Source organism: Sprattus sprattus, assembly GCF_963457725.1.
Source record: "Sprattus sprattus genome assembly, chromosome: 4".
Taxonomy (NCBI): domain Eukaryota; kingdom Metazoa; phylum Chordata; class Actinopteri; order Clupeiformes; family Clupeidae; genus Sprattus; species Sprattus sprattus.
In genome coordinates, this window is record NC_137923.1 from 27828653 (window position 1) to 27841170 (window position 12518).

Here is a 12518-nt window from a genome sequence, read left to right on the forward strand (position 1 = left end):
GAATCTTGTTTTTCCAAGTTTCTTTAATATATATTTTTACGATTCATTATACATTTGGTGCTGCCTTCATCTCATGTAGATTATTCATGGTCTCAAATCGGTCGGAGAAATAAGAATTCACTGACTGCTACATTCAGGATACATGTATTAGTTTTATTACATAGTACTAGACAGCACGTTCTGTACACTTTATTACATATTACTAGTCAGTGTGTTCTATGAAAATGTCCACCCTTATGCTGGCATTATTTTATGATGTATTGACCATCTCAATAGGTAAATATTATGTATAAATTTTAAAAATATAAGTGCTCCATATACACATTATGTTTTTAAATCAGTAAACATAATCTCATAAATAAATACATACAGTATGGTCTGTGCTTTCACTTGAGATAACGAGACTTCTCATTTAAAAGGGGTATGTTCTACAATCTGTCCAGTGAAAACTGTCTACAGGTTTATTTCTTTCCCTCAGACCTCTGCCTGCGAATCAACTCAGCGTAAAGTCCTCCCTTGCTGAGCAACTCCAGGTGAGAGCCAGCCTGCAAAGAAAAAGTGAGAGGGACATCCAGTGGTCAATCACATGCTTACACAAGCAAATGAGGCTTGGTTCTTTTTCTCAACACACAACATGTTTCTATCTTTTCATGAATAGCTAGAGCGAGGCTGATGGAAAATGTACCTATTTTAGTTTGGTTAGGTGGTCATGACGCACAACAAACACAATTCATATGAATGACAAACATCCTTTCAATTCTTGACATAAGCGTACGACTTTTCATACTGCAATGTTGCCGAATTCTTTTTAATTTTTCAATGTTTCAATCAATTTGAATTTCACTGTTTATCCCTCATGGAAACAGCTTCTCCTACTATCCACCCATGGCACATTTGAAACATAAATGTGTAATGGACACTCTGACCTTGTAATGGTGGTTAGGGTTAGGCTGACTTTGAAGGAGGTATTTGTGTTCCCTTCCTCACCTCAACGATATGGCCGTTGCTCATGACACAAATCAGGTCAGCCCCCTGGATAGTGCTGAGGCGGTGGGCGATGATGAGGACAGTGCGGCCTGTTGTGGCCCGGTCCAGGGCCTCCTGCACAACACTCTCCGACTCGGCGTCCAGTGCGCTGGTGGCCTCGTCTAGAATGAGGATCCTGGGGTTCTTGATCAGGGCGCGGGCGATGGCAATGCGCTGCTTCTGACCTCCCGAGAGCGTCGCCCCACGCTCACCTGCGACAAGGTAGACAGCTGGGTATCAGTTGCTCCAGTACCCATACTGTACGTCTATCACACTTCTAGTGCACATTTGCAGCATTTAACTAGTGCCCATTACAACAACTGAAGGATCACCAGATGAGCCCTTGTAAGTATGTACTATATGTCAAGTTTTTTTTTTTTTTTCACTTACCGACAACAGTGTTGTACCCATCTGGAAAACCAGTGATGAAGCCATGTGCATTTGCTTGCTTGGCTGCAGAGATTACCTCAGCGTCAGAGGCCTCAGGTTTCCCAAAGCGGATATTCTCCAATACAGATGTGCCAAAGAGCACCGGCTCCTGTGGATATAACAGAGGAATATTTATGTTAACTGAGATGTTGAATATGTAAGTACAGTTGTAGTGAACAGGGAAGGGACATTTGACTTGTTTGTGTTTCTTTGTTTTATCCCCAGTACTATACAAGCAGGGACCTGTACACATATTTTTGGGGGTTTGTAACAAGCCGTCATCAATTTAAACACAGTTCGAAGTGGAACATAACTCTCCTGAGCCTTACTAACCCAAAAAAGCAACACGCTTACATAATGACAATATATGATGATGGTATATTATGTATAGCTTGGCATCTCTGCTGTATTTTTTATGGACAAGGGCATAAATGCAATTACATATTAAACATATCAAAGTTAGGCAAGACTGAACTAAACCACACAGACCTGGTTGATAAATCCAATAACTTTCCCTCTGAGCCAGGAGGGGTCCAGGGTTTTGATATCCAGTCCATCCAGCATAACGACTCCACTTTCTGGGTCATAGAATCGCTCCAGTAAAGCAGCAACTGTAGACTTGCCTAAAGACATTTGGACAGTGATGTTTATGAACCTGTTCACGACTATTATTCTAACGCTGTCAAAAAGTAAAAATCAATACCTCCACCAGACTGTCCAACAATTGCAACAGTTTTGGAAGAAGGTAGAGTCAGATTTAGGTTCTTCAAGATGTGGTGAGCAGGCCTTGTGGGATAGCTGGAAGAAGAGTTGACAGTTACACCAGGATCATAAATCACTACCAAGGACATTTACAATGTCATCCTCTTAAATACCTGTGACTTTGTTTTTTTGTTTTTGTTTGTTGTTTTTTTTATCAATAAACTTGCCAGAAGTTGATGTTCATGAAGTCCACCCGTCCAATGAGAGACTCAGTAGGGATGCGGCCTCCACCAGTCAGGGGGATGGTTGGCTCCAGAGACATGTACTCAAAAACACGGGCACCTGCACTGGTGCCTCTCACCATCTAAAAACAACCAGTGGCACCCACATTGAAGACTAGTCATTTGCTCATTAATAACTGAAGTACTCAAACATTTTGAAGAAATTAAAGCTTAAATGATGGGACATTTCTACTCACCTGTCCAAACAAGATTGAAATACTGGCTAAAGATCTAAAAAGAGAGGGACTGAAATGTGACTTCTGTCCATTTTGAATCATGCTAGACCAGTCTAAGCCCTTCAGAATCACTGATTAAGAACATGGCCAGAGTAACACAAGAGTGATTTAGAACATAAGAGTGATTTATAAGAGTGATTTAGAACACCCCAGGTGATTTATAAGAATGATTTAGAACACAGGAGTGATTTACCTTTGCACAGTTTGGGACGCCACCAGGAAAGACATCAAATCACCAGCAGACATCTCATCACCGGCCATTAAGGACCCACCAGCGAAAATTGTGCCAAGAACAATGCCTGTAAGGATGAAAAATACATAATATTTGGAAATAACTTGGAGCTAATTCCAATAACTCAGTTTTAATAGTTATTATCTCTTGGATACTAGGCAGGTATAATATGCACCATAAACACGTGTATTGAAAATGCTCACAGTTCAAGACTACGTTTGAAAGGCCTTGGAACACAGCTATGCCACTTCCCAGTGCTTCATTCATTTCACAAGATTTGTCCACCTCAACTGAATACAACCTGTAAGATATACAATATAGTTTAGAAACGGGGGAAAGATTGTTTATAACCGATAATCAAACAGGCTTCCTACGAAATTAAATTTGCCCTAATCAAGAGGGATGCCTTGACATTGTGACATCTCAAGCCAGCTGAGCTAGTCCCCTTCTCATCTAATGAACACATAATTAAAAGTGTAAAAGTTAATGGTAAAGGGGATTAGTTCAATTCTCACTGTAGCTCTCGGTCCTCCATGGCAAAAGCTCGCACTGTCCGCACATTGCCCAGAGCCTCATCTGCCACCCCTGTAGCTTTTGAGACCTAAACGAGACGCATCAAATTAGGAATTATAAAGTTCCAAGAGTCTTCAGCTGATTCCCTTCAGAACCATGTAACTGCAAAAGTGTTAAGAGTCTAGGTCAGGATCTAATTAGAGTACAACAAATTATAAGTTGTCAAGTCGATGTCTGTGCCCTTCTCATACAATTCTTACACAATTCTCATGTTAACCATTTTAATTAATTAAAGTGTCAAATCCATTTATTTTGACACGTTGCTAGTCAAAGTGACATGTTTGTTGTGAATAAAACCATGGTAAATCATGTCAAACCCATCTGATGTAGTAGCTTGTGTTTACCTGCTCTTGCGCTTTTCTTGACAGCTGCCGCAGGAAGGAGCCAATGATGGCCCCTGCGCCCACCAGACAGGGCAGGACCACTACAGTGAGGCCTGTGAGCTTAGGGGAAATCATGTACAGTGACACAAAGCAACCCACCGTCTGAGTGGAGCTCCGCAAACCCTACAAGCACAACAGTCACAAGCACAGAGAAAAAGTCACCGTTTATTGAACTGTGATTCATTCACAGACTGCTACGTTCTCATTCTAAACACTACTGAAACATACGGCCAGCTTTTATTTGTATGTGGACACTGTATTACAGTTGACATTAAAATCACTGGGGCCAAACAAAGTAGCTGACGTGGATTAACAAATAGGATTAAGTGGAACCCTCCATACCTGAGAGATAACCAGTTTGAAAGAGGACTTGAACTCCTGAATGTCGGCAGTCAAACGATTCACAAGGTGGCCAGTTTTGTTAGCATCAAAGAAGGCCACATCTTGCCTGAAATTAAACTGAATTTCCTTATCCTTCATGCCAAAATGCTTTGAAGCTAATGCATAGTTTTATTGTTGAAATAAATGTATATAAAGGGCTCTTCATAATCAAGTAAGAACAGCTACATACAGTCAGTTTTCATATTCTATAAACATGAGAATGGTCCCAGGCCTCCTATAAACATTTATTTACCTTGCTGTAATCAGGTCATGGGCATATACATTTAAAGGAACATGTCAGTGTTAATATGGTCTGACAATTACCTAAGCAACGATGCAAAGAGGGTTTTCCTCATGTCGGCAGCCACCCGCTCCCCTACTCTGGACAGAAGGACGATGTAGCCACTGGTCAGGGCCCCCTGGGAATCAGAGTAGCATGGTTAAACAGCATCAAAACAACTTCAAGCATCTATATATTCATTGTTATAGTAAACACTAATCTATTTAATAACCTAAAGATCTCAGTGTTAGCCATTTTCAAACTCTGTGTAAATGTCAGTACCTGGAGACAGTAGAGTGTCAAAAGCTTGCAGGCGGGGCCCCGCATGTCTCTGACATAACTGCCAGCCTGTTCTCTCATTTGTCGGGCCACCACATTCACCAGTTCGCCCAGAATCATGGGGATCTGAATATTTAAGAGTGCAGCTCCAAAAGCAAGCTGTAAGCAAATTCATTCTCAGTACATTTCCATATTCTTCTTGTCATTTAAATTAGACTAACTACATTTATTGCTAACAAATAAACTACAACAATATCATGTTTAAAAAATGCAGTGGAATTAGCCCATGCTTATAAAGTAACTTCAATTTTGAAATGTTTCAAATGAAAAATGTAACTATTCGACTGGTTAAGGCCAAGGAGGTGGTGTTTAATTTTTTTTATGCTAAAGCATCCTGTGAGGTTCAGACCAGGTGGATGATTCCATTAGCAACACAGCTGTTCTTTTGACTTTGTAAAAGTAAGAGGAACTCAGTACTTTATCTTCACAGGTACTACCATGAACGACTATTTTCCCAAAACATACAGAAAGAAACCATAATTGGTTTAGCATCATCCAGTGTATGACTTGACCTGCGTAACATTAACAGACAGAAGCTGGGCCTAGCTGAACTGAGTCACTTACAATGACAGCCCCTAGTAGGGCTAGGATCTGAGGCCGCACAAACTCCCAGAGAACAGTCCAATGGAACTCCGGAGTCTTCTCTTTGGCTTGGACCTCTACAGGCACATTATTGTTGATATCCTCCTGGCAATATGCCACATTGATGAAAGCCCTGGCAGTGACCGTAAGAGCGGCAGGTCCAATGAGAAACTTCAGAGAAACCTTTGAAGGTTTTGAGCCACGGGCAGCTGAAAGACACAGCGCTCTTCTGGCACGGCCAAAGAGACGCAATACAGCACTGCCGGACTGTCCATCAACACGGAGACACTGCCACTGCTGAAAACACCTAGAATTCAAAGAACATAAATATTTCATTAAAAAAATGCTAAGTGTTAGATCAGTACGTCCTCTCAAGACAGGCATGGCAATTTCTTAAGGCAGTTCTTGCCAACAGGACAAGGTCTTTTGATAGCTATAGTAATAATAATAATAATAATAATTAATTGTATTTGTTGTGCACTCTTCATTCAAGCAGAATCTCAGAGTGCTACATAGCTATAATAGGGATTCCTTCTAATGTATCTAATTTCTCCCATCACGTTGACATTTTAGTTGGTAGTTATCTAAGAAATAATATGACCTTGGCTGTCATAGTTTGGCTACATTATAAGCTAAATAAGGTTGTTCCTTTGACATTAAAGGACCCGCCACAAACTGGCTAGCAGTCAGTTGCACCAGTTGAGCAGAAGTTGTGTCATATTTTCGGTTGCACCACTCACTGCTTACACAAGTTACATCGTAGATGGTAGCTTCTAAGGCCTAATGCTCACGAAGCCTAGATTAACTTAATTCGGGTTCATTTTTCACACAGATCGAATCTTTAATTGCCAGGGGAGGAGATGCGAACGAGATGAGATGCATTTCATCACTTACAGGCAGGAGCGCGAACGGACATGGTGGACCTATAGGCTACTAGAGCCTACTAGTCACGATAGAGCATACTAGTCACGATAAACGTTGTTGATACGAACAGTAATAGTAGGTAAAACGTTAATAGTAGTCGAAGACTCTTACTAAAGATCTTACTAATTTTCGTGGTTGAAAGTGGGTAACAAAACAAATAGAGACAAATAGCTACACGGTCAAGCAATGTCATTTATTTTCTAAAAGTTGTTGATAGAAATAGAAATAGAAAACAACGAGGCGGCAAACTCATGATATCCCCGTAGCAAGGTTGGTAGACTTGTTAGCATGTTCAGCAGGAACATTACCCTAGCATTCTCTATCATTGTCGTTGTTGTCATGAAGTGACGCACTGGGGTTAAGAAGGGTTCAGCCTGAGGTCGCGATGCGATCACGTGGGGCAATGACATCATCAGGTTGCGTGAATCCGTGCTCACGAACACCAGCCCGCGAACAGATTCAAATCTACTCACTTTTGACCCCTGATTCGAATCGTTGCAGATACCGTGTGCGGATAGGGTTTGTTCGTTCTTACGATAGGGCTATCTGGCGACGTTTCATTTTGGATGCAGACAAACTAGGCTCCGTGAGCATTGGGCCTGAATCAAAACACTGTCACACAGAATGGCATTTCCATCGTGGACAACCAATCAATATCACCTGCCCTGTGGACGGCAGGAGGGAGCCCTCGAAAAAGCCAGCGCCCCCTGCCCTGGCGGACGAGAGGGGGCAAGTGGTCCACTCTGGCACCCCTGCCAGAACCCGGGCATGCCACTGCAGGTACCCCAGGACCACCACTATGATAACAGGGAACAATGAAGGCCTGCTCAAGACCTACCTTGTCCAAGTTTAGCTAGCAGCCCGCTTCGGAGCCTGGTCGGTCAAGAAGAAATAGGACCAGGTTGCGCTCGCCATGAAGGGCAAGGTGCTCCAGGGGACGCATGAACAATCGTTGCATAGCCACTCAAACGTTGCGCACACCATCTTTCACACTCATGATGGGATTACAGTAATCAGGAGAAGCTCACACCCCAGGCATTTGTGGCCAGAAAGCACATCTTGCAGGAGAAAGATTGTCGCCCTCGAACACCTTCCCTCCTGCCTGAACAACTGCGGCTCGGCCGACTGGGCCGAATCCATGGACTTAAGGTTGACCTGGAGGGCACCTCTGCTGAGCCTCGTGTATACTGGCCCAGATGAGAAGAAAGAAGTTGCTGCCATTGACAGGTCACTGCCCAAGCGGTCCACCATGCATTCTGGCTAGCCAGCATATAGGACCCTGCCGGCTAGGAGGGGGGCTACAGTGCATGTGTCTGGAGCTAAGCAGTCAGAGGGGGGACACTGGAGAGTACGCACACCCCATCTGCCTTTGCCTCCGGCGGTTGCCCTTAGCTAAGTGGACACACACATTTGATTGCTTTTATTTGGATCCACAAGACAAGCGACAAGATACAGGATCCAAATACTTTGGGAAGAGTCTTTGACAGGGTGACAGGTCTGATAGGCTTACAAACTTTTACCAGTTCTCTTAATACTGTAACACTCAAGAGTCAAGGATAAACAAAACATCTTCGACTCCATATTTGCTTGCTACCAATGATAGCTGAAACAGAGCAGAATTTTGCTAGTTTTTTTGCCCCCTTTTTATGCAGCCCCCCCATCTGCAGCCCTCTGACAACATTCTTATGTACATGGCCTAAACTTCCAAAGACAAGAATTATTAATCTACAGTCATATCCCAGCTGGCGAATGAGTTCCATTAATGATTGATATTTCAGTAGCTTAGAATAATAGCAAGTCTCCATATACAAATCAAAACAGCAGCCTACTTCAATAATAAATACAGAGTTCACAGATTCATTTACAATTACAATATCTGGGGTGTTTGGAATGTTTTTAAAGTACTCATTGTCAAGTATATTATGATGAAACCAGTTCAATTTCACAGTGCTATGAAGGTAAAACCTGCCATCATGTCTTAGGTTTTGTAAGTCTTTTGCAACCAGATCTACCAAACGGTCGTGCCTGGCCACATACTGTCCTTTGTAGAAATTACATCCATTGAGTATATGAGCCACAGTTTCTTTTTCCTGATAGTTTGTATGCAGTATACAATGAGGGTTTTGCTTTGCGGGATACCATGTTGCTAAGTTGTATTTCGTTGGAAGACATTGCAGTCGTGCTTTGATCATGAAAGTAAGTATTTCTTCTGGAATGGAGTTGTTTTTCAAGACAGAATAAGATACTGAGTGATCGGCATGTTGTAGAAGCGCTAATTTTCCTTGTAGTTTTAGGCTTGTCCAGTGCTGCTCGTTCTGTGCGTGAAGGAGATTGGCTCTAATCTTGTTTGTTTGTAACTGGCTGGATGTGTTAAGATCCAGCCAATCGGAGCGCACCCCGAAACCGGCGGCCTTGATGTCCAACTTGCCGTTTTGCTTTAGTTTGAACCCTAAAAACTGGGGTTCGTTGTAGGAAGCGGCAGGTATTTTACGCCGCTTTAGGTGTAGGAGTAGTGACAGTTCTCTGACGGTTGGATCATCATTATTCAGCATATTAATCAGATGTCTGGTTCTAGAGGATGTATAAAGCCACTCAATATTCGGGACACCCAGCCCCCCGTCTCTGCGTGGTTGGAATATGATGTCCCGAGTTGTATGGCTATTTAGTCCGAACCATTTTCTCACCAGCCTCACTGTTTCGTTGTTCAACTTTGCCAGCGTTTGCTGTGTGATGTGAATGTTCGAAAAGAGATGTTGAATTTTAGCCACTGCAATGATTCTAATGGCCTCGATCTTCATCATGATGGGGAGGGGAGCAGAATCTAACAATGCAAGTCTTTGGGTGTACTCATGGCACAACTCTGTGACTTGTTCCTCCCAGTCACCAGCTACGTTGAATTTGTGTCCCAAATAAGGATACGTTTCGTGACGTTCATACAAACGGATCGGTTTATTATCCAAAGAGAAGGCAGGAGGTTGATCGGACTTGGATTTGTACCATCTATTTCCACCACTCCGTCTCTCATAGAATGCGGCACATTTTGTGTGTTTGATGTCCAGGCCTGACCACTGTATGAATTTTTCTGTACGCAGTAGCATGTTCTGAATGACACTCTCATCCCTTGATGCCATTTGCACATCATCCGCATAGCCTTGCAAAGGGTTCGGGGAGCGCACACCTGCTGGCGCACACTGGCACATCCATTTAACCCAGGAGTTAATTGCTAGTATGAAGTTAATAGCGCTCCATGGGCACCCGGTCTTAATACCACTTTTGAGTGGCACTTGATCAGTCAACGCGTTTCCACAAATGACTTGAATATAAGAGTTCTTATAGACATCTTTGATAATGTCTGTATATGGCTGTGGCAGTCCTATTTCATCTAGCGCATGATACATGATGTTATGCGGCAATGTACCAAAAGCGTCTCGGAAGTCTAAGAATACGGTAAAAAATTTAGTAGAGGAGTGTTTTAAGTCGTCTATGCCGGTTTTGAGGCAAAAAACGTGCTCATTCATTCCCTGTCTGTTAATATAAGCTTTCTGTTTTGGTGAGAGTACCCCTGTCTCTACTAACCATGGGAGGATTCGTGACAACAAGCATTTCATAAACAACTTGTATACTGTCGGTAGCAAGGAGATATCTCTCCAGGTTGAAGGATCGTTGGGAATGTTGTCCTTTTTGGGAATGCGATGGATCAGAGCCCCTTTCCATGAGTCTGGGACTTTGCCATTCTTCATACAGGTGTTAAATATATTTGTCAAAGCTGGGCACAATGCTTGTTTGGTTGCTTTCAGGGTTTCGTACGTGACACCGTCGAGTCCGCATGCTGTATTGTTGGGGAGATTATTCACCACTTTCTCAGTAGTCGTGAACAGAGTAGTGTTAAGCTGACTACATTCAACAGGGTTTAGAGAGTCAGCCCATGGTGGCGCGTCTAATGTATATTCAGGCCTCTCAGGCGCGCATTTGGAGATGTAATAATTTTGCACAGATTGTACATTATTTGCGCAGACAGGTGTACTTGGATATGCACTATTGTTCAGAATAATTTTGATTGCTTTAGATTTCCTATTTTGCCACAGGTATGCCAGTTTGTTTTTGCCCACCTGCTTTAGTCCTTGTGTAGCCTACGATTCCGTGGAGTTCCAAGCGCTGGCTGAACAAGGTCTCGCAAGAAGCGCAGTTCCGCCTCAATCCAGGCAGCGAGGGAATCCGTGGTTTGGGCCTCGTGGAGATTTGTGTTGATTGCTGGCATTTTCTTTAATACAAGGATTGTGAATTTAAGGAATGGTAATCCTAGTGGCCTTCCATTCCGCCTGGTAATTGTAAAGGTTCCGTTTCTGAAGTAGACTCCATTGAGGATGCGGATGAGTTTGATCCATTTTGTCGGCGTTTCTCCCGAAAAGAGGAAGTGCTGTTTATCCTCGAAATGTTTTGTATCCAAAGTCTTTCTAAATTCCCTCTCCTGATTTTGGAATAAAATCCATTCATCCTGCTCCAGTGTTCTTACGGAGTTTGAAAAGTCCATGTAAGTAGAATTTCCGTCCATTGGGTGGTTTGGCACGGGGTCATGGATGGCCCACACACACACACACACACACAAACAAACACAAACACTCACTCACAGGCTGCAGTCAGAAAGTTTTTTAGTTTAAGAAGGTTCCTGAGTAAAATGAAGTGGCAGCCATGATAAGAGGTCATCCTTTACGAAAGGAAAGGAGATAATGTCGTCCCACAATTAATTGCGGCAACAACAGTCACACGTCAATTACGTCTGCCTCTTGCATCTTTTCATGACCTCATGACATTTTTCATCGAAGTCAAGGAAAAGAGGTTATGAAAGGACACAGGACCGGACGTATTATTTCTTTCGACTAGTCTAGTCGACCGCAGCCCACATTGTTGTCAGTGTAGACCTAGTGACTTTTCAGACCCTCTCACCGATACTGGATCAAGCTACCATTACATGATTTTAATAGTCAACCTTCACTATAAGGATTGCTAATATACGTCATGAAACGCATAGAATTGTGGGTACGTTTGGCCAGGTCGCTGCTTGCTGGTTGAAAACAATTGAAGTCCAAGCAGCAAGTAGCGAACTGGTCTAGTACGTATTGAACATACAGTAGCTGTAAGCGGTCAGTTAGCGGCTTCAAGCACTTCAAAATCACACCAAATGCAGCGAGAGAAATTAAACATTGTCGGGCTAATACAGACTAAAATTAAATAAAGACGCAAAGACAAGGTATATCGAAAAACTCAAAGGAGTCAAAGGAGTTGATCCCTATGAGCACAGTGACTGGTCCGGGGACATCAACCTGTTGCCCAATTCCCACCATCCATATATCTATGAGTGTACACGTCTATGCTCGCGCCGACTTGTTTGTGCCGCGGATTCCCAAAATGCGTTGCGTTCATGACGTCACATTAGCGATCAGTTAACATACCATGGTCAAAGTACACGAAACCGGAACTGTCCCCTTTTAATGACTTCATAGGAACAAAAATGGATATTTCAATGATATATTAACCCGAACTGGAAATGTTCTCGTTTTTCATTTCAGAAATCTTGTGACCTTAACTTATAGGACTGCCGTTACTTAATTCAGTCCTATAGCTAAGTGCGTGACTTCAACGCTAAGATAATTATTGCTGGAAAGAAGATCCCCACAACTTCATAGTCGAACAAAAATGGATATGTCAATGATATATTAACCCGAACTGGAAATGTTCTCGTTTTTCATTTCAGAAATCTTGTGACCTTAACTTATAGGACTGCCGTTACTTAATTCAGTCCTATAGCTAAGTGCGTGACTTCAACGCTAAGATAATTATTGCTGGAAAGCAAACTAGTGTGAACTGAAATGGATAAGCATATTAACGTACCGTGTGTGTGTCCATAGGTTTGGTGTCTTATTGGTGTGAGAGTGCAAGGGCCGAGAAAGTATCGGTGCATTGGCAGTTCTTGTAAACCGACTACAACGTAATAAGGAAGACATTGTCATAAACAGAATTACAATCGCAATTCATTGAATAACACTAAGTTTTATTTTACTCGATGAGGTTAAAAGAGCAACCGAAGGCTGCCATGCTTTTACAATCCCAGCATGCATTTCTTCTCAAAACCCTTTACCCAGTTGCTGTTGC

At 42.6% G+C, this 12518-nt stretch overlaps 1 protein-coding gene across 1 annotated transcript; it reads right to left on the bottom strand.

Annotated features, from left to right (window-relative positions):
- Positions 1-149: 149 nt before the first annotated feature.
- Positions 150-12415, bottom strand: abcb8 (ATP-binding cassette, sub-family B (MDR/TAP), member 8). The gene is made up of 16 exons (XM_080837491.1): positions 12258-12415; positions 5427-5751; positions 4806-4961; positions 4568-4662; positions 4205-4310; positions 3824-3985; positions 3422-3507; positions 3110-3207; positions 2868-2973; positions 2636-2669; positions 2385-2521; positions 2159-2253; positions 1945-2078; positions 1417-1564; positions 988-1238; positions 150-545 (listed from the first exon to the last, which is right to left on the bottom strand). The coding sequence occupies exons 1-16, from the start codon at positions 12374-12376 to the stop codon at positions 462-464; spliced, it is 2136 nt and encodes a 711-aa protein (XP_080693617.1). The 5' UTR covers positions 12377-12415; the 3' UTR covers positions 150-461.
- Between the last annotated feature and the right edge of the window lie 103 nt (positions 12416-12518).

Excerpts from the sequence above, each read along its gene's own strand:
- abcb8 (XM_080837491.1), bottom strand. The coding sequence starts at position 12,376 with ATGACAATGTCTTCCTTATTACGTTGTAGTCGGTTTACAAGAACTGCC. Across the intron at positions 4,663-4,805 it reads TGACACTCTACTGTCTCCAG|GGGGCCCTGACCAGTGGCTA; the intron begins GTACTGACATTT and ends TCTGATTCCCAG. Across the intron at positions 3,986-4,204 it reads TCAAACTGGTTATCTCTCAG|GGTTTGCGGAGCTCCACTCA; the intron begins GTATGGAGGGTT and ends TTGTGCTTGTAG.